The sequence below is a fragment of the Accipiter gentilis genome, chromosome 20, assembly GCF_929443795.1.
Source record: "Accipiter gentilis chromosome 20, bAccGen1.1, whole genome shotgun sequence".
NCBI lineage: Eukaryota > Metazoa > Chordata > Aves > Accipitriformes > Accipitridae > Astur > Astur gentilis.
Window position 1 is genome coordinate 19569098 of NC_064899.1, and position 23555 is coordinate 19592652.

At 44.3% G+C, this 23555-nt stretch overlaps 1 protein-coding gene across 3 annotated transcripts in view; it reads right to left on the bottom strand.

Annotated features, from left to right (window-relative positions):
- GMPR (guanosine monophosphate reductase) overlaps positions 1 to 23555 on the bottom strand; it is a 44526-nt gene that overhangs the window by 10677 nt on the left and 10294 nt on the right. For 2 of the 3 annotated variants that reach the window (XM_049824158.1, XM_049824160.1), the window contains exons 5-8: positions 18922 to 19003; positions 16743 to 16849; positions 11074 to 11116; positions 4679 to 4838 (exon numbers count right to left, since the gene is read on the bottom strand). In XM_049824158.1, coding sequence (XP_049680115.1) covers positions 4679 to 4838; positions 11074 to 11116; positions 16743 to 16849; positions 18922 to 19003 — 392 coding nt within the window. Of the gene's footprint in view, positions 1 to 805; positions 1402 to 4678; positions 4839 to 11073; positions 11117 to 16742; positions 16850 to 18921; positions 19004 to 23555 lie in introns of those variants that run through there. The other variant, XM_049824159.1, reaches the window with a different exon arrangement.

Consider the following 23555-nt stretch of genomic DNA (forward strand, 5'->3'; position numbering starts at 1 on the left):
GAGCTCCCCACTGCTTGAATAAAACATGTGTGCTCAAGCTCTTTTAAAGACAAAACAGCTTATTGGGATCACTGACACAGGCTTACAGCTGGGCTTTTTAAATGCATATAAAGAAGTCCCACTGCTTTGACCTGTTTGGGGTATCCAGCATTTAAAATGCTGACTTAGAACCCTTTTGGTTCAAGTTTGCCATAAGCTGAACTAGTAAGTGACTAAACTTCCTGTAACTTTTCCTGTAAGAGTAATTCACAGCAAAGCCTTGCCCTGTTTCCAATCGTCCCTTCAATGCCCGGCACGTTTACAGTGCTGGGTAAGTAACACTTGCTATTTTTAAACCACAGTGACATTCCTGCTGGGACAGGCCAAGCAAGACCAAGACCAAGGTTGGTATTGGTAGCCAGCTCTGCGTCGTAGCTGCAATGTGAACAAGATGAGAATCGGCTCCTTCACAGTTAACAGCCAAGGCTTACAGTTTTAATGTTTGGAGCTGTTGTAGCTAAGTGTAGGCTGGGGGACTCCTTCTATGTTACCTATTAGTGACACAAAAAGGCAGTAGTCAACAGGGACTAAAAACTTCAGATTGTGCTTCTGCTCCCTTGATGCTGAGGAGGTTTCAGAACTTGATCCCCAGGGGACTCTAAAATCAGGATGCAAATCAAAATACAGCTATGGATCAAGCAGAATTTGTATTGCCCATAAGGAATTGAAAGCATCTATCTAGATTAAGCCAAACACAGCAGTTTTCTGTATATCCTTAACTCCTACAAGACATTAATACTTGCACTTTATCTCATTTTTAAGGGGGATCAGCGTCAATTATTTCTCCTACTGGCAGTAAATTTTGTTGCCAGATCACACGCACACCTAAATAGGTAGAACAGAATTTAACAGCTGCCTTAGTCCTTTGGCCCACTGGTACAGCAACCCTTCTCAAACTTCTCCTGCAACTTTCTGTGGTGGCCAGGCCCTAAACAACTATGCTGCACTGAGATCCATGCAGCATCCTTGGGCTGCTCTGTGATCTCTCGGGGAGCTGCCATTAACTACATACCTGACCAGCATCAGGCCTTCCCACACTCCAGCTGACACAAGCACAGGATAGCAAAAGACAGTAAGTTATCATAGTTCAGATAAAAGGTTGCCAGCACCTCTGTGTAACTGGCAGCTGCCACTTTTAAATTATAAGATAATTACTACTGCTGTCCACTCAGAGCATTTGTTTAGATGACAAGCAGATTTGCTGGGGGACAAAAAAAGCCCCCAAACTTCTGGGAACTGGCATATGAACCCAGAGTGAATCAAAGCTCAGAGGTATGCAGCACATCCTACTGGTGCATCATTTCAGCTTGTCTCAGATGCAGCTGGTCTCTTGTGCAGCTCGCTCTTCTGCAGCTCTCTCTTCTGCAAATAAACAGTTGCGATCAAAAGCAACACCACACTGAACCCGCAATGCCAAAAGAGCCTTGCAAGTCAACCAGGTAGAAAGCCAGTAGCATGGGTTGCTCCCCTAAGCAATCCACTGGCTGTTCTCAGTGTAGCCAGACATCCTGCAGATAGTGGTGCTTTTAATTGGTATAGATGCAGCCCCATATGAGATTAAAAAAGCAAGCGTTGCACATTGCTCACTAGCTTCTGATCTGAGCCCCAGAAAAGAGGTACATGGGCTCACGTAAAGTAGGAAGGGTACACTCCACTCAAGAAAGTCATGTACGTCCTCCTCAGGCAGAAGGCAAAGGTATGCCTGTCCCCTTCTCATCCTATTAGATGGAGAAGAATCCTGGCTTTAACAATCTGCCACGATATACGTGTTCTCCTCAAACTACAGTATTCACTGTATATTTTTGCTTTTTAAGAATTATTTTTTTTCCTGCAAAAACAATGCCCTTGGAACTTGCCAAAACTCATCACAAGCTTTTTTGCCCTTGAAAAACTCTTTATTATCATCTTTTATCCCTATGTCCAACTGATTTTCTCCTCTTCAGAAGTCTTCCTCAGAAAGTAGTACTGAACCAGACTGTCAAGTAGATACAGACTACCAGGTAAGTGCAACATCCACAAGCTCTCTGTTTCCATTTTCACATAAGATTCTCTTTTAATGAGCCTGGGTTTTCTGCCAGACCAGGAAAGCTAATGACTTCATTTGTCTCCAGGTCTCTCCTGCACAATGTCTACCTCTAGGCTTCCTTAGTCTTCATTATTATTGCAGTCTAAGAGCTCATAACAATTTAGTATCTTCATCAATGACACAGACAGCGGGATCATGTGCACCCTCAGCAAGTCTGCAGAAGACACCAAGCTGAGTGGTGCAGTTGACATGCCTGAGGGATTGGATGCCATCCAGAGGGACCTGGACAAGCTTGAGAAGTGGGCCCATGTGAACCTCCTGAGGTTCAACAAGGCCAAGTGCAAGGTCCTGCAACTGGGTCAGGGCAACCCCCAGTATCAATACAGGCTGGGGGATGAAGGGATTGAGAGCAGCCCTGCGGAGGAGGACCTGGGGGTACTGGTGGATGAGAAGCTGGACATGAGCTGGCAATGTGCACTCACAGCCCAGAAAGCCAACCGTATCCTGGGCTGCCATAACAACAAACATGACCAGCAGGTCGAGGGAGGTGATTCTGCCTATCTACTCTGCTCTGGTGAGACCCCACCTGCAGTACTGCGTCCAGCTCTGGAGTCCTCAGCACAGGAAAGACACGGACCTGTTGGAGCGGGTCCAGAGGTGGGCCACAAAAATGATCAGAGGGATGGAACACCTCTCCTCTGAGGAAAAGCTGAGAGAGTTGGGGTTGTTCAGCCTGGAGAAGAGAAGGCTCCGGGGAGATCTTATTGCAGCCTTTCAGTACTTAAAGGGGGTTTATAAGAAAGACAGGGACAAACTTTTAGCAGGGTCTGTAGCGACAGGACAAGGGGTAATGGTTTTAAACTAAAAGAGGGTAGATTTAGACTAGATATTCCATATTATCTATATTCCTTTCTTACTTAAAAATTTTTTACAGTGAGGGTGGTGAAACACTGGAACAGGCTGCCCAGAGAGGTGGTAGATGCCCCATCCCTGGCAACATCCAAGATGAGGCTGGACAGGGCTCTGAGCAACCTGACCTAGTTGAAGATGTCCCTGCTCATTGCAGGGGGGTTGGACTAGATGACCTTTAAAGGTTCCTTCCAACGCAAACTATTCTATGTTTCTATGAATCTATGATTCTATGATTTAGGCCAAAGGAGACAGGTGTAAATGCTCTGAAATAGGCTGTATCTTACCACTTTGTAAAGTGCTTGGTGAACTAGTGCACATTTTTATGGTGAATTTTAACTCTTCAGAAGTGACAGACAAAAACCACCACAAAAGCCTATGTCAGGGTGGAGGACAGGAGGTGGGATCAAAGATGCTTTCTACCTAGCATGATGCCTGCGATTGTCGTAGTCCTATCAGCATGTCTCTGTGTCAGAGTGTGAATTCCGTTTTGTTTTGTGGACCACATTCTGCTTTACATTCTGCACTGTCACCTTCACAGTGCTGCAACTCATAAGCGTGGTAGCAGCTGGACATGTTGGGTAAAAACCCACATGCTGGAATAGTAATAGCAGACAAGGCCAACAAAACTCATCAATCCTGAATGTCTGGAGCAGTAGGTAATGTCACTGGCTCTGAGACTCTTACAAACAGCAGTTTACCAGATGGGACCAGAGCCTGAACCTACACCAGCAGAGGAGAAGTATCAAAAGCGAGCCCTCAATAAACCAGTGTATACTGTAAGACAGGAAGCATTCTCTAATGAAGTATGCAAGAACCATACTGTCTAAGGGCAGTGACTATACCTGCCACTCATAAGAGAAAAACACAGAGGGTTTCTGGAGTCATCTGCTTTTTCAAAAAGTCAAAATTCTTAGCACTTTCTGGAATAAAATAGCAATGGACAAGAAATTCCTTTACAAAGCCTGTCTTCCTTTCCTCTCCCTTGAGGATTTTAGTTCAAAACCCAAGGTCCAGCATGCTGCATGATTTGGGACTACTCTGGTGCTCTGTTACCCAAAAAGGGGTGGGAAATCTGTACAGCTGGATTCTGCTGCCCAAGAAGACTGCCCAACAAATACAGGAGGGAGTCCTGGGGCTACTGCCTGTGACTGAGAGCGCTTTGGTGATCCTGGGCCCTCATTAGTGTTACAGCTGTAACTCAACTCTATACTGGGGAAACCCCATGTGAGCTTCGCCAATTCACTGAGCACCCACTTTCTGCAAACAGAAGGGAGCATGTGGGCCAGCCGAGAACCCATACACCAACAGGACACCTAACCTGGACAAGCAGAGGACCAGAAACTGCAGCCTGGTATGACATGTTCTAGCATTTAATTCATACACATCCTGAGAGACCTGTAAGTCAGAACAGTGCCTAATGACTTCCCAGGCCACACAGCTAGTGCTGCAGTGACAGCACACTGCACTGGCTGCAACTGAATGAACATGGTTGCTCTCAGCTATCCATCCCCCCAGCTCCTTCTCCCTGTCTCCCCCCGATGTCATCCTTCCCTCAGATCTGCTGCTATAAGTGTTGGTAACAGCTTCGTAAAGGGGAATAGAGGCATGGGCCTGTATCCAACACATGCCTTTTGCACAATTCTGCTCCAGAAGTTACCGGATGGCTGGCTCACTGCAATTGCTCCTGTGTGGAATTCATACCTGTATTCAGCAACCCCTCCTGCATGCTTCTTCATGGCTGTATCAGAGCTCATTCCATAGAAGAGTTTCACCTTCTTGCCATTCTTTTCCATAATCTCTCCAGCACACTGGTCATGGCCTGCAAACATTCCTCCAAGCATGACAAAATCAGCACCGGCTCCTGTGATCAGCAAAATGACATATAAGAAAGCAGGGAAGGGAGAAAAAGGGTGAAAGTCAAAGCAAGAACACAGTAGCCTCCAAAACCAATAGCCAGCCCTAAATAGTTTGGTACAGAAGGTCCCGTGCTGTAACGGATGCAGTGAACTTGGAAGAAATGCTTTACTGAAGAACTGACACATGTTGAATTGTATTTCTCTGGTATTTTAAATGGAAAGATTCCTTTTCTGTTGTGATGACAAAGATATAAATTATTCAACTTCACCCCACACACTTTATTTTCAAATTCAGTTTTAACCCTTTACTTCACAATAGTATCTGAGCGCAGTTCCTTATTAACTGGCAGTACGCAGGAGCCCTATCACAGGGCTGGGACCTGTTGAGCTCAATGCTGTACAAAGGACAGCTCCTACTTCAAGACCTTTCTAGGCTACAAGGGGTGAGTGGGAATGTACCCTGAAGAAAGGCATACCCATGAATGTCATGTACTCATCCCAACACTGACATAAAACAAGCAGATTTTTTAATGCAATGATGGATTTTTCAAGTCAACCAGCCATATGTATTCAGCGTAGGTCTGGGTGATCCCGTGTCAAAGAGAGCTGCATGGGTCTGCGTTTGGTTCCTGTTGTTTAAAAGCTCTGGGCCAAGGCCCACAACCCCTGGGTTCTACGATTCTCCACATGCACCACAAAGGAGGTCTAACCCATAGCTACAACTCCTAAATATGTTCCAGATACTGAATAACACTGAATACTCAGTCATGCCTGTTCAGTCTGTCCACCTCCCCTGGCTTTGCAAATTATAAAATCAGTTCCACTGGGAGTAAGATCAGGAAGGTTTTTGGAATCACTCTTGATTTTCTGCTGTGATTTCCAGTATTTCCAGCTGGGCTGGAACTATTCCACCAGCAGCTCCTCCTGTGATATTTTGGCCTATCTAGTCTTGCAGGGAAAAGCTTGGCTTTTACTCTTTCATGAGCCTGTGGTGAACCATCCCTGAAACAAAGCATTTTCCTGTTCAGACTTTCTGCTTCTTCAATGTGTATGTGTCAGAACAGGCCTCCCCCCTGCCCAGCTTCCTCCCAGAACTGGCAAAAGAACAGGGTTATAAACCTCACTTCATAGAAAGCAAAAGAGCCGGAACTAACCTCACACCATTATGAACATGTCCAAACTCTGAGGAGATCCCAGGCTAGGTAAGTCTGGCATTAGGATTTGCCCTGATCTCTGTCACTATCTAACAATAGCACTGAACCTTGAAATCTGACGACTGAAATCATTATCAAATCTGCTCAGCTTCTGCCATCTGTTTAAAAGCTCTGTAGATTAACCTGAATTTGGGAATATTTTGATCTTAGAATACATGACAACTGAGGAGTGTGCACTGATTTATAAAAGCCAGTTCCCTCCCACCACCTCTTTGCCAAAGAGCAGACCTAGCAGCAATGTCTGGGAGCAGAGCACCCAGCTGCTCTGCTGACCTCGCCTCCCTTTGCCTGATTGTTGTTTGAAAGGAACAGCATGTCTGTAGTAAAGGAATATCAAAAATGAGGCTTGTGCAAAGCTGCTGAGCACATCACAAGCAGTACTTATAGCCAGGCACCCATTCAAGTGTCCTATCATGCCAGCTACCTGGCAGATTTTTCCTGAGCTCTTTTGTTTCAGATGGCTGAGTTTTAAAGCCTCAGTTTGACTCACGTCTGATACTACTATTAACCTGACAAAACCAAAGGGAACACTCATCCTTTAAGAGCAATTACTGATGGGGAGGTCCTGTTGTTACCTGGCACAATCTTGCTCCACCTTTGCAAAAAATAAGTACCCTGGGAAATCTAGTTGATGTCTTCTTCAGGGGTGGAAGAAAACAACATGAGGAAGGAGGGATGGATTTGGGATCAAGGTTTCAAAGAGGGCATTTAAACAAGTCAAAGGCTTGCCAAAGGACACTCTGGACTCTTTGCCTTGTCAATACTATTCCCTGATCCCTAATTGTAGTCCTGACTCTGGCTGTGGGTCTTACAGCCTCCAAGTTATTAATGCAGAACAGTCACATGAACTCTACACTCCAGAAATACAGAATTTTGGTTCCTGTGCCCTTAAGTATCTATTTATCATTTTTCTTTTGACTGCGTATTTTGGGAGGAAAGCAAATATGTCTGAATTACAGGATTGAAACTCATCCAACTTGAGTAGCTTCAGCAAGCTACAACATAATTCATCAAGCTCTTCCAGAAGAGAGGAGCCATGTTACAGCAGATGCAGCACGTCTAAACATTGGAATGATACATGCTGACTGTCCTGCAGCTTCAGGAATGACAAGCCCATATTAAATATACTTTTTTCCAATGCTCTCCAGAACTTTCCACCCTGCTTCAGTGTTGCAAAGATGTCTGAAAGTCTCAAGTCTGTTCAACTACTTTTGTACCAGTTAACATCCAACCAGGAGGCTGTAGTTCTTAGCATGGTCTTTCTTTACTTATGCATGGTTTTTTGTACCACTGGAAGCATTGGTGGTATTTGCAACACCCAGCTGCAGTCTTTTGTTTTCAAGTACAGATAGCGTGCCACTATTTTAGGTTGTGGGGCATTGGGAACTCCTGGCAACAACCCCCTAGATAATACAGGATGTGATGGGGTGCGCTGCATACAAGCATCCCAGTAGCTTGCCCAGAGATTGCTAGACTTGTCCTCTTTCTACACAATGCCACTTCAATGCACTGATGCTGGGGACGACTTACCCCTTGAGGCATATGCAAAATCTGGGCTGATTTTGCCCATTCACATTTCATAGTGCCTTCTCTTTCAATCCATTACAGAACACGTGTGCTGATACCATCCCAATCTTGCACCACTCACACAGTTCTGCTGAATCTGGATGGAATCCCTCAGATGTCTTTTGTATGCCTGATAATACAAGTTACTGATAACCAGATTGGCTCTGCACAAATTCATCTGGAGTCAGCCTGGATTTGTAGCCTGGGCAGTCCTCCAGGCAGATGCAGCATAAGTTAGCCTGGAATCAACATTCACCTGTGCTCCAGCTGAGCCAGCAAGCCTTTTCAACAGTAAGTATACACACAGAGCTATTGAAAACAGGAAAAAGAAGCCAGTATGATGTGTCAGGTATATTTGGGAACCAGTATATGTCCCCAGTTGACTATTACACATGATTTTTCCTTCCTTTTCCTTCTCTGCTCCTGTATCTCTTCTCACCATTGCTGTAAGGAACAGCAGTATTGTGTTAAAGATCCTGGCGTAGGATTCAAAAGGCACATTCTGTTCCTGGCTGTGTCACAAAAATATATGTGACCTCAGGCAACTGAACTTAGTATTTCTGTGCTTTGACTTCTCATCTTTAAAAGGAGACAGTAGTGCCTCCCTGGGGCATTCTGAGAAATGTGTTCATGTTATCAGCCTTTCCAAGGGTGCAGTTATGTGAAACATCTGAGAGTCCAACACAAGGTTTTTTCATACTTTCTCTCATTCCTGCATCAAAACACCTCTTTTCTTCCTGATCAACCTACATCTTTTCCATTATTCTCTCCAATATCCAGATGGCAGTGATATCTTCAGTTTCCTAAATCCATAAAAGGTTCCCATCCAGCAGTACCAGAATTCCAGCAGTGTCTCCCAAAGTATCTGTCCCTCCTGGCATTTCTGTCCCCCAACTTCAGTGCTTCCCTGTTCCTTGCTTTTTAGAATAGGCTTCTACCTTGTTTCCCCTCTGACAAAATGCCCAGTCTGTCTCTGACTCCTGACACCAGTCAATGGTGTCACCTTCCACTTGTAAAGCTTCTCAGGATCTTCTTCATGGTTCTTCACAACTCTTCACTTGCACTCAACCCACTCTACTCCTGGTCCCGTGAACTTGCCTCCTCCGGTCACATGTTTAGCCATTTTTCAATGCTAGTCTTCAGATCTGGGACTCCCTCACACTTTTTATGACTCAAATGGCTGCTTTGTCACTGCTTTATAATGAACACCCGAACATCCCTTTCTGAAGACTTTACAATGATCCGCCAAAAAGAGATAGTACAATCACTTTGACAAAAGTCCTCTTTGGCTCTTTTGTCCAATGCTTTGTCCAGGCCTCCAGTCCCAGGTGAAATTGTACGTCTGTATGTTTTAGCACCCAGCCTCCGCTATCCAATACATTTATGTAACTCCTCTCCCCCAAGAGGGTCCCAGCAAGCGCAGAGGTCTATGCTAGACAATTCAGTATCAGTATCAAGGCTTCGGCTTGTAAAGGCTGGGCATGGGGCTCACATAGCCAATCACCTCAACAGCATTCAATAAACACTGATAGTAATAACATTATCTAGAAGCTTACTTTGCCACCCACCTTTGACAAATGCACACCTGGCTCCAGTTAGTGAGATATCTGCAGTGTGTCTACCTCAGTGATGCATAACCAGATATGGTAAGTTTATTGCCTCAGGGTAATCTCTATCAGTTCCAGCCCTGTACCTGTGACACACAGGTCAGATTGATCTGTCTGGCCTACTGTCAGAGCAGAACTACTGCCTGTATAATCTCAGCTTTCTGATGCTCCTCTGTTGCAGGGTCAACCCATGGTAGCCTTTGAACACGTACCACCGTGAATCCCAGCACCTCCCAACAATCAGCAAGGCCACAATCTGCGCTTTCACAGGTTTCAAGACAGTTTCTGTTCAGTTAGCCCAAAGAGACTACAAGGACTCTTCAGACTTGCTATAAACATCACAAAGGAAAACATTTTAAACACTTTGAAGTTGCTTCCTGTTGTTCTAACTTCTGGAAACACTCTTGTTGAAAAAAAGACCTTTTCCACGGGCCAGGTTTCTGTGCAGGCAGCTGGGAGTGCAGCGAGGTCACAATCCCAGTTAAGCTCCCAGCGGCAACGCCAGCAAGAACCAGAGCAGCAGAGGAGCCAGAGAAAGTCAGGCAGAACAAACGCCTCACTGCAGGCGGCACGAAGTCAGAGTGGGCTGGGCTGAGGAGAGGTTGGCTGTTTTTTTAATATAATCTTGTTGTCAAAGAGGGTGGATGCCACTGTTTATCTATGTCAGAATGACCCAACTGGAACTATCTATTCCCTACGTCACATCACCCACTGGGTAACACAAGGGTGCTGTGAAATCCTGTGACTGAGCAGATTCCTTGCTGGTAGCAATCACTCCATGGCTGTGCCTGAAAATCTCTAATTAAGTTTTCCTTGTCATCCGACCTGCCTAAAAACAGGAGCTGTCTGCAAACTTCGAAGACAGATTTTGGTTTCAACCTTTCCAGGAGGCCCAGAGCTTTTCTTGGCAGGTCTGTAATCTGAGTTTAGGCCTGCCCTGCTTTCCATACTTGCAAAGCTCCCTGCCAAGCAGACATGCTGTATCATAATGTCCCAGCTCTTGTATCGTACCGCCCTGAAATCCCAATGAGAGGCTCTGCTGTCCCACTGTATTCTGCGTATTACTCCACAGTGACATCTCTAAAGGGTCTGGCATTTTGAGGGGTGGGACAGTGTCTTTAAATGTCCTGTCAGCACAGGATGGATTTAGCGCCTGGTTCACATAGGCTGCCGCAACAAGGTTATGGCTAAGTGACAATCCTGACCTCGACCCCCCACACTGATATAACTTTCATATCCAACAGAAAATACTCACAGATTAAATTCTCTGTTCTATCAGCAAGAGCTAGTGCAATTCACCGAAGCTAACGACATGAGAGCAAAATCTGTTAATTATTAACTTAGATGTTTTAGACATCTGCTCAGCTCTAGGGGATACAGTATAAATAAAATCTCATCTCTTCAAGCAGACAGCTGATCCCAAGAACATCTCCAGGGATGTGGCCTGCCTTTTTGTTTTGGTCTTCTGTCCAACACACATTCCACGATCTCTCCATCCTTTCAAGGCCCAGGTCAGCCAGCTCTGGCAACATTACAAGCATCTTTGAACGCTACTCAAAAGAAACCCTTATCAGTTTTCTTTGTATTACTGTCCCAGTGGCTGTATCCCATGCACACCTAGCAGATAGTTTCTAAACAGGACTTTGACCGCTGTACGTTTTGCACTGCAGAATTTGCACTGTCTGGTCCAAAGAGCACATTCGCGTCTGGCGTATTAATTTCACCGGAATCACCCACAGGGACGAACGTAACCTACTGCTGATAACACATTCGGGGTCAAACTGACTCCCGCATCGGTGCTGACGGTGCTGGGGACACGGGGGTGTAACGGGTGGCAGACACGCCGTCCTTACCAAACGCTTTGGCGACATCTCCCGGGCAGCTGCATCCCCCGTCCTGCGTGAAGAAAAGGCGACAGTGAGTGGTGGGAGCTCGCCCGGGGACCCCGCGACCGGCCATACAACGGCCCCTGCTTAGGGACGGCGGGTCAAGAGCTGGCAGCGCACCACCGGCATGCATCGTCTCGGCAGAGTTTTTAGGGAAGACCTATTACCCTTTCTATCACTTTCCTTCTTTGGGGTCATTTACAGCACTGAAAATACTACCGCGGTAACAGCAGCAATGCAAATTCCTGACTGCAATTTCCTAAATCCCGGAAACTGGAAAACACCACCTCCTCTGATGATCTGAATCATTCCCTGCCATTTTAATGAAAGGCCGTGTGATGCAGAGGTACCACAAACCCCTACCTTAAACCACCAAAGACATTTAAAGTAACTTTCTCAGCAGTTTACAATACATTAAAAGGTCACAGAGGGAGGGGTGAGGAAATACACCATCAGCTATGTTGGATTTTGATCTGATAATCTCTAAGCAAATTGGGTAGCCTAATCTTTGGTAAATGAAAACGAATCTCTCATCATACTCACTGTTTGCTATGGGTTTGGTAAGAAAACAGCAGCACTTTGAGATCTTTAGCATTTTAGACCTATGTGTTTCGGTTTCAGTGCAGAGCAAAGAAGTGGCTGATGAGGGGGTTTCAGTTGAGGGGAGGGAAGTTATGTATGTGTGATAGGGCTGTAAAAAAGGAACACCACATAGCAGAGCTCATCATGTGCTATGGTTCTTTAGGTTTTGTAAAGGTCTGAGCATCAGATGAAAGGTCCTTCTACTCTACACAGTCATCGTATCAAGAGGTCTCCCCATTCCTTTGATGATCAGGGTCCATTGCAGACTGCCGACTGCCTTCCTGCTTTTGAAGCTACTCCCCAGACTGTACGGTTACTTAATTTTGTTTTACCTCCCTGTTGGCAGAAATGCATGCCTGTTTATGACCTGTGGCTGAGCACAGCCAGACACCCCCACCATCAGCCATTTTAGAGCTGGCTTTCGCGGGTAGCTGGCAATAGGGCTGAGTGTTAGAACCTCTGTGTGCAGAAAAGGATTCAGACACAAACCGAGCAGGTGGATCCAAAAGTGAGTGGCTTTTCAAAAGGCATCCCACTGCAAACAGCACCTGGTAGAACTTTAAAGGATTTATTCCAGTTGCTGATAACCTCTAGCACATTATGCCTTTTGTTGGGCTAGACACTCTTGCTGTCAGCTCCAAAAAGGAGTGCTGGGCTGACAGCTAAATCTCTCTCTCTCCTGTTAAGGGCTCTGCTTGTGCAATTCTTTCCCTCTGACAAGTCTGTCAGAGCCTGAAGGAGGGTGTGCACGTGTGTGCATGTGTCAGGGGAGGAAGAGCTGAGGTAGAAAGAGGGGTCTAATAATCTTCAAAGAGTAGTGTCAGGAATTTGCCTGACTCTTACTGTCTGACTGAGACAGGCTGGCTATGAATGCTCGCTGGTAAATGGGTTTCAGTCTGTTCTTGTTGGGTGGCTCAGTGTCTGACTTTTGCAATTAATCCAGTAGTGGCAGTGATGGAGGCTTTATGCTTTCGGAAGTACCACAGTGATGGGGGCCTTAGTGTATAATCATTAATCATTGGCTTCAAAAAACATCACTTTGAATGTCACCAAATTACAAAATGCTGAGCAGATTAAGAGACTTTCCCAAAACCTCATGAGTTACCATTTAACATAAAAGGAACTGATGGTGATGATTCACAGCACTTCTTTATCTGTAGATGTCTCCACTTACTTCACATAAGCAGGTAAAGTTAATGATTCACAGAAAGGGAAACTCAAAGGGGACATACAAAGCACTTGTGCCAGAAGATGCTATAATAAAGCTATATGCATTAAACCATTCCATGTGAAAAATCAAGCGCTCTGTTTAAAAAATAAAACTGTGCTTCTGCTGCATTGTCTGGGAAGCTTCCCCTTGCAATTCAGCTCATCCCAACAGCGGCCTGGCTCTGGACTCAAAATGAATTGTTGCACTCCAGTCACAGAGCTTGTTGCAGGCTCAGCCTTTACCTCAGAGCCCTGGGGAAATGCATCTATACAAATCCCCCTGTGAATTCAGAACTGGCATGATTCTGAAGTAAGCCTACTGGAAAGGGTGGCCATGAGGCCTGCAGAGGGCATGATTCTGAGACAACTAAGTGCTAAGCTGAAGTAGAGGGGAAAACAGCTTTCCAGTCAACAGAATATTTTAACATGGCTAAAATAATGTTCTCTTCCCCAGTCTTGTTCTCCAAACACATAACCCATTTTACAACAACAAAATTTAGCCTGAGGAAAAGAAATACAGTATGGAAAACCAGTATGAACCAGTTGAATATTTAACATTATATGCAACTTATAAGTTTATAAATATGATTTATATGTTTCAAGCAACCTTTATAATAAGCTGTATAACCAGCCCTTCCTACAGTATCAGCAAACAGATAGCTATTTTTTATGCAGAAGATATATAAAGTATGTGGCATATACAGCAGTAGAAACAATACATATGGTGCTTTATTCTGAACTACATATGCTGGGCATATTTCTGTGTGGAAGGTGTTCTGTGTGGAAGAAGAGATGGTATGGCAGTAGTTGGGTGAAGAACCCCTTAGTCATCCTTTTCACTGAATGCTGGTGGCCCATCACCCAGGCAGGGTGAAGGGGAAATAGGGATCTCTGTCAAATGATAGCTAAATGAGAGAGGACACATACAAGGCTGCTTTCCATTCCCCACATTGCTGGCTTACTAGAACACGTGACTGCCTCTCTATCCAGCAGAGTAGTTCTCTGACCTACAAGAAAGAGAAACCTTATCTCAAGTAGGGCATTTCTGAAGGAGCTCTTCTGCTAAATGGCCCCTCCACTGTAACTCACTGCTGCATGTTCTCAAGGCCAATGGATTAGCGAGAATGAAAATTGAGACTATTGGCTCCCAGACAAATAGCACAGGACAGAAACAGGGCGTGTATCTTAGACAGGGTTTCCTCTCTTCTTTCAGTGAGTCATGAAAGATTCATTTCTGAGGTGAGCTTTGAGTTTTAAAGATAATTTAGCATGAGGAAAGTAACTGGTGCAATTTCACCTCCCTTTCTCTGTGTAAGTGACTCTAGCAAGACACCAGGCGTTCACTTGAACTACCATGTTTGCCTAAAAATTGTCACCTGCTTTGTCAATGTATCAGCTCCAAAAATCATACATGATCACTTCAGTAATACAAGCATTTAAAATCCCTGTTTGTGCTGCCACCCTAGCAGAGCTACTGCAGAATGGGCTTCAAGCGTGCTGTGTTCCTTGTGTGCCTGCCTGTACTGTGCTCAGCACCATCACTTTCTCATTCCATGAGTGGGCCTTCTTTCAGACATAAGCTGGGCCAAAGTAACAAGAAAGGAGCAACTCGGTGAAGGTACTGGACAAGACAGAAGTGGATGCAAGAAAGCACCCCAGGGGATTAATCCATATCACACCATCAGCTATTATTTACATGAAGATAGGTGGTAGGCTTTGAATCTTCTCACATCCTTCCTGCTAGTTCCAGATCAATATAACAAAAAACTGCTGGACATATTTTCTCCTGCCAAATTGACGTAGATAGCTGTGGTAATACTCTGACTGCAGAGGTCTCCTTTGGCTCAGGCAGGGTGTGCCCCTTCCTGAATCTACATAAAGACCATGTATACTTGTTGCCACTAGACCCAATTATATACTTAGGCTTGCTCCCATATGGTGTTTTTCCCTCAGGAGGACACCTCTCTTTTGTGATATTCTTGTCAGAGCTCTGGCCGTGACCACGCAGTCCAGCCTTTTCTTTCCCATAAACATTTGTAATACTGCCCAATAAACTTCCCCAATAAACACACCAATACCTATCTGAATGCTGCAGAATTCAGGCATAATATCCTCACCCTTGCTTTAGTCCCCTTAGCTTGGGTGACAGAGTTGAGTTGTAGTGGTGTTAGAGACCCCAATTACAGCTGAAGGTAATTATCTTGGCCCAGATGTTGTAGCAGACAGGTATTAAATTGCCCTCCTATACTCCCCCTGTAATGGCTAGGGGGTTGTTAGGTGTGGGCTCACTGAAACCAGTATGACCTAAGCAGGTCAGGAAGCGATCCATCCCCAAAGCAGGAAAGGAGAGGAGGAATAGCACAGAACCATCTCATTTTTCAACAGTCTAAATACACACTCCCTGTTTTCTTGTAAAATCAGGATAATAAGGTTCGTTTGAGGGTTGCTAGCAGAAAATGATTATTGCAAAACTAGGATGGGTCTCTGAGCACCACTGCTAGGATGACACCTATAGTTATCCAGCCTTCATAGTAATGAGTCAGTCTTTCATGCTCTATTGCACACATGTTCTCTTGTCTGCTATAGACATAAACATTTGTAATACTGCCCAAGTCATAAAATCACAGACTGCTTTTCTTTTTTTCTGCAAAATTCATCTAGGGGAAGCCATGGAGAGGAGGTAATGCATATGCATTAACAATAAAGAGCAAGAGGGATCCGACTGTAACACATACTTGTTTTCCTGCTCCATTATACCCACAGCTCCACAAAATACAGTCAAACCCTTTGCCCATCCACAGTTTGTTCTCCTCTCCCCTCCTTCCTCAACAACACAAAACACCTCGCTCCTCACATGGACACTAGTCACAACTTGGTCAAACAAATCAGGGCCTTCCAGTGATTTCACTTGGCAGAAGATCTAAAATTCAGTATGTGGTCTTCTAGGGCCGCAGAGGGAGACTGTTGGCTGTGAGGGTACCTGTGAGCATAGCACGCTGGTTAGCGCCTATGCCTTCCTGATTACCAGCTGTCTCACAGGCAGCCTGCAGAGACTGTGCAAGCCTGACTGTGCAAGAGTCAGGAGCTCACTGGTGGGCTGGGCGTGCTTAAGCACACACACAGGACCTTTGGGTGCTGTAGGCTGCAGTCTGGCTCAGTCTGAGGCCATGCTTACAGATTCACCTTTTCTATGCGAGGTGAATCCAGTCTTGCTGGTAGAATGGAAGCTGCCATTAGCAGGCAACACAGATACATGCTCTTTTTTCTCCACAGGCTCATTATTTCCCCAAAGCTTTGTGAGAACATAAGTGGCTCACATGCCAGCTATGCTCAACAGAGCCACCTCTGAAACACTCCTGCCCCTGCACAGACAGCTCTAATGAGGACGCTATCTGAAACAACTCAGCTACTGCGGCACAGATGGGCTCATATCATTTTAGCTTGTACTCCCCTCCACTGCCTGCCTGTCTCTCAGACTCTGGGGAAAGCCATGTTTTCGTTTCACTCATTTTTCAGAAATCTTTCATAGGAATTACTGTTTGCTTCAATGTGAAAACACTATCAAGCTTCCTATTCTGTTCACATAATGGCTTACTCCGTTCAGGAGCAAGGAGTAGCTTTCCAAAGGCACAAACAGGAGTGAGGTGCCCAAGTCTTTTCAGACATTAGACGGAGTTGGTCTCTTTACATTTAAATCCCCACTGACTACCCTAGGAGCTAGTGTAGAGGTCAATTGGAGATGACCGAAGGATAGCCTTTAACATGCAGGGTACTGGACTGTTAGATTCTCCTGTTTCACAACGATTTGCACAGTGGGAATCTGAGAGTAGATGACATTTACTTACAGAGATGATATGTCCTTTCAAACCATGTGCTGAGTCTGCACACTCAATAACAGCACTTAGCTGTGGATAGCCCACCCCCGTCTTAATCCGAGTGGTACATACAGAACCTAGACAAGAGAATGAGAGAAAAAAACATAGCCCATTAGGCTGACAGAAAAGATACAGCTTGTTTTCTTTTTCTTGTGGAAAAAATGTGTTTCTAACTGTATGATTTTTTTCCCTCAAGAAGTCTCTGTTGCCAATGTTGGCTTCTCACAGATAAAAGGAACACATAGGAACTTGAGTTTTGAAATGCTATCACACCACTTCATGGGAGCTGTAACTGAGCTGACTAATATCCCCCTTTCTTCTCCAGGGCCACAATTCCCAGTTTAGGTCTCATCAGTAAGGCTTCCCGGTGAGGGAATCACTGCAACTTGAGAAAGCAAATCTGACTGAGGTGCCTGAAGGGAAGGGGGACAAAAGGACCAGAGTCACAACCTGTTGAGACTCAGCAGCAGCATTTAATACCTGAATATTTCTTTCAATAAATATCTCTATCTCTTTTCTATATATGTTTTTAAAAACAATTCTTGGGGAAAACCTGTGCTTTTATTTTATTTTTTGTGGCAATTTTCCACAAGGGAGAGAAACACATCTTTTGCCTAATACTTAAAGGAGAAATATTTGGTTGATTGCAAAAGTTGGGAATATAAGAAAATCAGCACACAGCATTTAAAAAGATAAGTAATCATAAAAAAGCTGTATAGTGTATTATTACAGAAAATATACTATATACTAATTATATATTCACCCAGCTGATATCCAGGTATACTCAAGCTCCCAGTAAAGGTTTCCAAAGAACTTTTAAATAACTGACAAGGTGAAAATACTGAGAAGTATTTCTGCAAAGTAGGAAGAAAAACAGTTTTGAAATAATCTCCACAGTGTATGTACTTATATATGTAATGCTTTATAATAAATCACTGTCATTTTCCACAGCATGGACCATTATCTGGAAAAGAGCCTCAAGACCTCATCTTCTGTGAGGAAATTTGTTACTTGTAGTTTTGGGTGGTCAACTTGTACAGATCTGTTCATGAAGATCTCCGGGGAGGGCTATACAGCATTTACTCCTAACTATTTCCACTTTGAGGCTACAAACTACAATAATTTTTCTTTTATATCTGAACTTGCCTGTGACAATTGCACCACAACATCTCTGTTGTTTATTTTTCATATATTTTGCAGTATTTATTGTTGATTGCTGTCTTCCTGGGCACAACTGCAGCCTTTATTACATCATTTGCCCTGCTCAAATTATCCATTAATGGACCATAACTATTTGGCATTGTAGAGCAAACAATCTGCCTGCCCTGCATTGGCTGATCACAGCTATACTGTCAGTGGCACTTCTGTTAGCCAGTTTAAAATCTAGCCCATGTATGGTGACCCCAGCTGCAGTCTAAGAAAATCACAAGAGGAAGAAGCACATGAAGAAATGCACAAGGAAGGGAAAGAAAAAAGGGAAGACAGTATGTCAGTATATGCCAGACAACAATATGAGGGAAGGTGGGAAATACACTGTAAGAAGTTTAGAGTCCTCCCATTTATCCATGGGAATGTTACAGTGATAGGTAACATATAAGTGCATTAATGTAAGTTTAGCTCCCAGGCAATAGTAACAGGTAGAGGCAATGTTATCCATACTTCACAATTAATTAATCCCATTTCATCTTTGAAGAAACTGACAAGATGGGCAACCTCAGCTTAACAGAGCACAAATCATAAAGCTATTTAGAAACCTATTGTTCCTCAATATAAGTGGATACCTGAACACAGTTATCTTTTGAGCTTTAGCTGAGATGACTCAGCCCCTTTTCAACAGGTTAGAAAAAGTGCTCCTAAACACACCACCTATTATCAGTGATAATGTCAGCAACTCAGGCAACTCAGTGCTTCCAATAATAGGCATCTTCACTGCCGGAAGATGCAATATGTAACACTATGCAGTATGAAACACTAGCACCCTGCCCATGTATTTCTTAAATATACTGTGTGCAAGGGCACTGTTACTTTATTGACCTGAGTGGCCCTAGGCATCCTAACGGGCAAGCAAACAGCATTATACACTGGTTCCACCTGAACAACTCCTCCACCATTACCATAAGTCACCTTTATTTGACTGGATTTGACTTACCTGGTCCAATACCCACTTTAATAATATCTGCTCCAGAAAGAATAAGTTCTTCTACCATCTCTCCTGTCACCACATTGCCTGCCTAGACAGAAGGAACAGTATCAAGTATACGGGAGATTTCAAGACTACTACATTAAAGACTAACAATGATAGTGTTTTATCCAGAGCTTTTACAAGTTGAACTATATAGAGTCAGGAAGAACATAGTTCACCATATTGTTCATTGTGCATGCCACAGAGATTAAACGAGTCATACAGGTACATTCTCAAGTCAAACAAATTTCATGATTGGTCCAGTAAACCCTGATCCTTAAGATCCCATCAGGGTATCTGCTTTGTCTTCCATCCCCCTAATCCTCACCCAGAGGCTCTCAACCACATCATCCCTAACCGTAAGGGCTATACAGTCAAACTTCTCCCTTACATGCAGTGCAACTCCTCCACTCTCCTGCCCTGCCTATCCCTCCTGAACAGTTTATAGCCCTCCATCCCATTTGCCTACCTCACTTTGTGGGAAGATGTTCAGATCTTATTCAAAACCCTGGCAAATCTCTTTTTCCTTTAGGATTTAGTATTTTGAGTACTGAAAGAGTAAGGAAGGTACTATTCTTGTTGTTTTGTACATTGGTGCCAAAATTGGTATGTACATTCCAACTATGTAAATAAGGGCATTTATACCATATACATTCATTTGGTTGTGGTGATGCCAGAGGTGAAAGAAAGGGGTTTGGTTCCCTCTGCATGAACTTTGTAGAGACGTAGAGAGCATGCTGTTTATGAACACATCTTCTTCTTGGAAAGTCCTGAACTCTTTTGTGTTCTTTACCGTATTATATAAAGAACATATAATAGGTACAGTGCTGACAGCTAAGTGCTGCTTCCTTTCTGTTCAGTGGTAATTTGTTATACTAAGTGTTGTATACTCCCAGGTGGGGTGATGGCGAGCAGGCTGCTTACAACATTAAGCAAGCAGTTTACATCTGAAAGGCAGATGACTACCTGTGCAGTATGACACACAGCACATTACAACTTGGTGAAATACTGGAGTACATGCCGCAGATTCATAAACAGGAATGAACGGGTATTAAAGTCAGTGGCTCCATGAGATTTGGGATCAAATATGTATTTAACTTAAACAACAGTGTCTTCTTATTAGCAGAGCATAGCAGGTTGTCAAACTGTCTCTTCCGAAATGCTAACCAGACGTTTAATGTTAAGTTACTGCTAGAGAATGTTGGAACTGCATATGTTGATTCAAAATTCTCATCCTAGCAGGGAAAAGCACTTATGTCCCCAGCATACATTTTTTCCTGGAATGCATGTACACACATCAGTGGTTTCTGTCTTTCTGAATCTGCAGATACTTAACAAATTTTCAGGGAAGACGTGGAGCTCAACATAGCAGACTTCAACCTGCTGATGACAGGCTTGCTTCTTTTGGGTACCTTTTGCAGACCTCAGAAAGCACACCAAAAAATCACTATGAGAGAGGAACAGCTATCGGTATGTGAAGAGACCCTAGTATCACAGCTGAAGAGCAGAGAAAGCTGTTTTCTCCCATCCAGCTGAACTCTAGTTCCACTGAAACCAATGCTTGCTTTATCATTGATGCCTGTAGGACAGCTGAATAGAGGCAAAATGGCTGTTGAAAGCCCCACCTGTAAGGTAAAGCCAGAATACTTCAACTAAAAAAAAGTCTGAAAAGGTTAATATAGAAAGACTGAGACTATGGTGATGAAACCCCCTTAAAATTAACTAAGAATATAAAGCAAGTAAAGTAATCAGAACTTGTACGAGGAAGCCACTACAGACAATATATTTTGTAGTGTATTTGGGCAGGCAAGTAGTCAGGAAACACAGTAATTGGTGGGAGTATTGTATTAGTGTAAACCATGCTCCATGCTCATCTTAATGATGAGCCCATGTACCAATGCATTTCTAATCAGCTGCAGAACTGGCTTTCTTGAAAGAGATATAGCCCATTAATTACCTTACTGCTAATCTAGCTTTGCTATACCGGCAGTAAAATAACAGAATCGGTAACAACTGAAAGTTAGGTAAACTACCATGCTTTCAGTGCTGTCCGTTCTTAGGGGCTACAACAAATTACCCTGGCTGTGGGCCTGGCCGTACACACTCAGGGCAACATTCAGCTGTACCATCGCTCAGTCTGAGGTTTCAAGTGAGCGCCACCCTGGCTCATTCCAGCACTGTCCAGGATGACTGAACTGTGGGTCAGACCTGAGGGAAATCCTGGCATCAGAAAAGTCAAAGGGAGTTTCACTACTGACTTTAATGGCATCAAGATTTCACCTAACAGGATTATAAAGGCTACAGCTTCTCTGACAGAGATACAAAATTAGTGAACACAGTAGGGCAGTGCCTCTGAATTTCAGTCAGGCATTTGATACTGTGCCTCATAAAAGCCTGCTATAAATATCGACTCACACTGACTAAGACAGGAACACTGCTGCACTGATTGAAAGCTGCTGGCAAATGGCAATGGATCAAGCTGGGGAGAAGTGTCTGTGACAACAGTTCTCAAACTTTCTTCTTGTATCCTAAAGGAAAGCACAGTCTGTGCCTCCACACTATCAGGAATACTGCCAAAGGACACTTCCCACCCACCAAAGCAAGGGGTGCTTTACCGTAAGATGGAGAGATGATGCCCTTTGCGAGGCTGAGCCATACCAGGTGGGTGTTTGCACTCAGTATTGTGACTGACCCAAGACAGCCTCGGCAGCATCGCTGTCTCCTACCCTGGGATCCCAGCTGGCCCCTGCTCCGAGACCCCAGCCCTGGTGGACATGCCATGACTGGATTGACTCTGCTGCTTGTTCCAGACATAAACTGGGAGCAGTCTGCATGGCCTTCTCTGACTGAATTCTGCCTCCACTAAGGCCCTGAGAAGTTCTGCTACTGACTCCAAGGGGAGCAACAGTTTCTGGCTCCCGCTGCTTCCCTCTGCTCCTGCTTTGCAATTCCACTTGCCTCCCTCTCTGATCCACGTATTGTAGGTGCTACTGCATCTGCAAGTATGCTCCTGCCCCAGCCTTTTCCTTCCTGCCACGCTCCCTGCTCCCCCCCTCTCTCCACGGTTTCTTCTGTATAATGAACAAAGAACACTACGAAAAGAAAAATTCAGGATAAAAACTTGGCAAAGCTTGCTGGCAAAGATATCTTAGCTTCCTAAACAGACTTCCAGTGAAATGGAAGAACCCTAACATCTACAATTACACTAATAAATAAGGACTATGCTTACTGTAATATAAAGGCCCTGATCCTCCATCACGAATGACAACTGAAGTTTTGTTTTACACTTCAGCAAGTAGGCACAACCCAAGCACATGATGCTGTGCTACAGCAAAACACCCCACTGGACCATTAATCTTGATTCTGGGGCGCAGTGCTGCGTTTGTGAGACACTTTGGAGACTTGAATACTGCTTCTTCCTCCATCCTCAATCTAATGAGTGACTTAAGGCAAGTCATGTTGTACCTTTCTGCCCCTGTCTGTCTTCCCTATCCTTTGTGCTCCATGGAGAAATTGATCTTCTCTGTAAACTAGTATGAAAGGCAGGAGTGACAAGAGCTTGTGTCAGAGCTAGACAGAAGAAAATAAGGTAATGTGATTATAAAAGCAAGTATTTAAAAAGTCAAAAACATGTATTTGAAAGGTTGTTACTGCACTGGAGTATCAGCTACAGAGAGTACTACGTTAATCACAGCTGCTTCGCACATCACCTTTCAGCCTCAGAGCTGAACCCATTACATGGCCTCTGGGAACATACATTCCATGCGACCCTGGGTTGGGTTACTGTTATGTACTGCACTGCAGCTGACTGTGGAATGAATGGTCATGCTGAGGAAAGCAAACAAGACAGCCTGCAAGGTCCTGGAGATCACTTTCAGCTATGAGAAAGCTTCTTTATTTTTATACCTTCTATTTAACTGCTAACCCTTTTGTTTGAAAGCCACGATAGCAGAGAGCATACTGCAGGCATAGCACAGAGACATCAAAGCAGACAGAACAGGTAGCAGCAGGACATGTCTTCCAGAGCATCATAAAAAGGACCCTAGATGAGCTTCTGCATTTCAGCCAGGAATAGCTTCAAAAGGCCATTTTGGCACAGAGTGTAAAGTAAACTCATTTGGAAGTGGGCTACAGGTGTGTGTCCCTAGTTGAATCAGAGACTCAGGGACTGCACAGACTCTGGAGGCTTTGGAAAACAGAAGGTTTTTGAACACCCCAAGTTTGTTAGCATGTTTTTAGGAATGGAAATGATCCCTGTGCAGGAGATGAAAAACAGGAGCCATACTAAACCATGTTCAGAGAAAGGAGCTAAATCAGAGAAGGCAACTGAACATGTCAGGGCTGTATATGTGCTCAAGCAGGTGGTGCTGTCAGGACAATAAGACTTTAAGTAACGATAACCTTAGTCACAAAGCAGAGAAACTAAGCAGGTAGCTTAAGAGATGTGGGAGGTGGATGAGACTGGCTTAAGGACCTTGGACTAAAATCTGGGCTTGATACCTGACTTTGACATTGACCTCCTGTGCCTTCCGGGCAATTCATCTTGGTTGAGCTCCCTCCTCAGTCAGCAAAGTCAGCAGTCTGTGGGGAGGTGGAGGCGG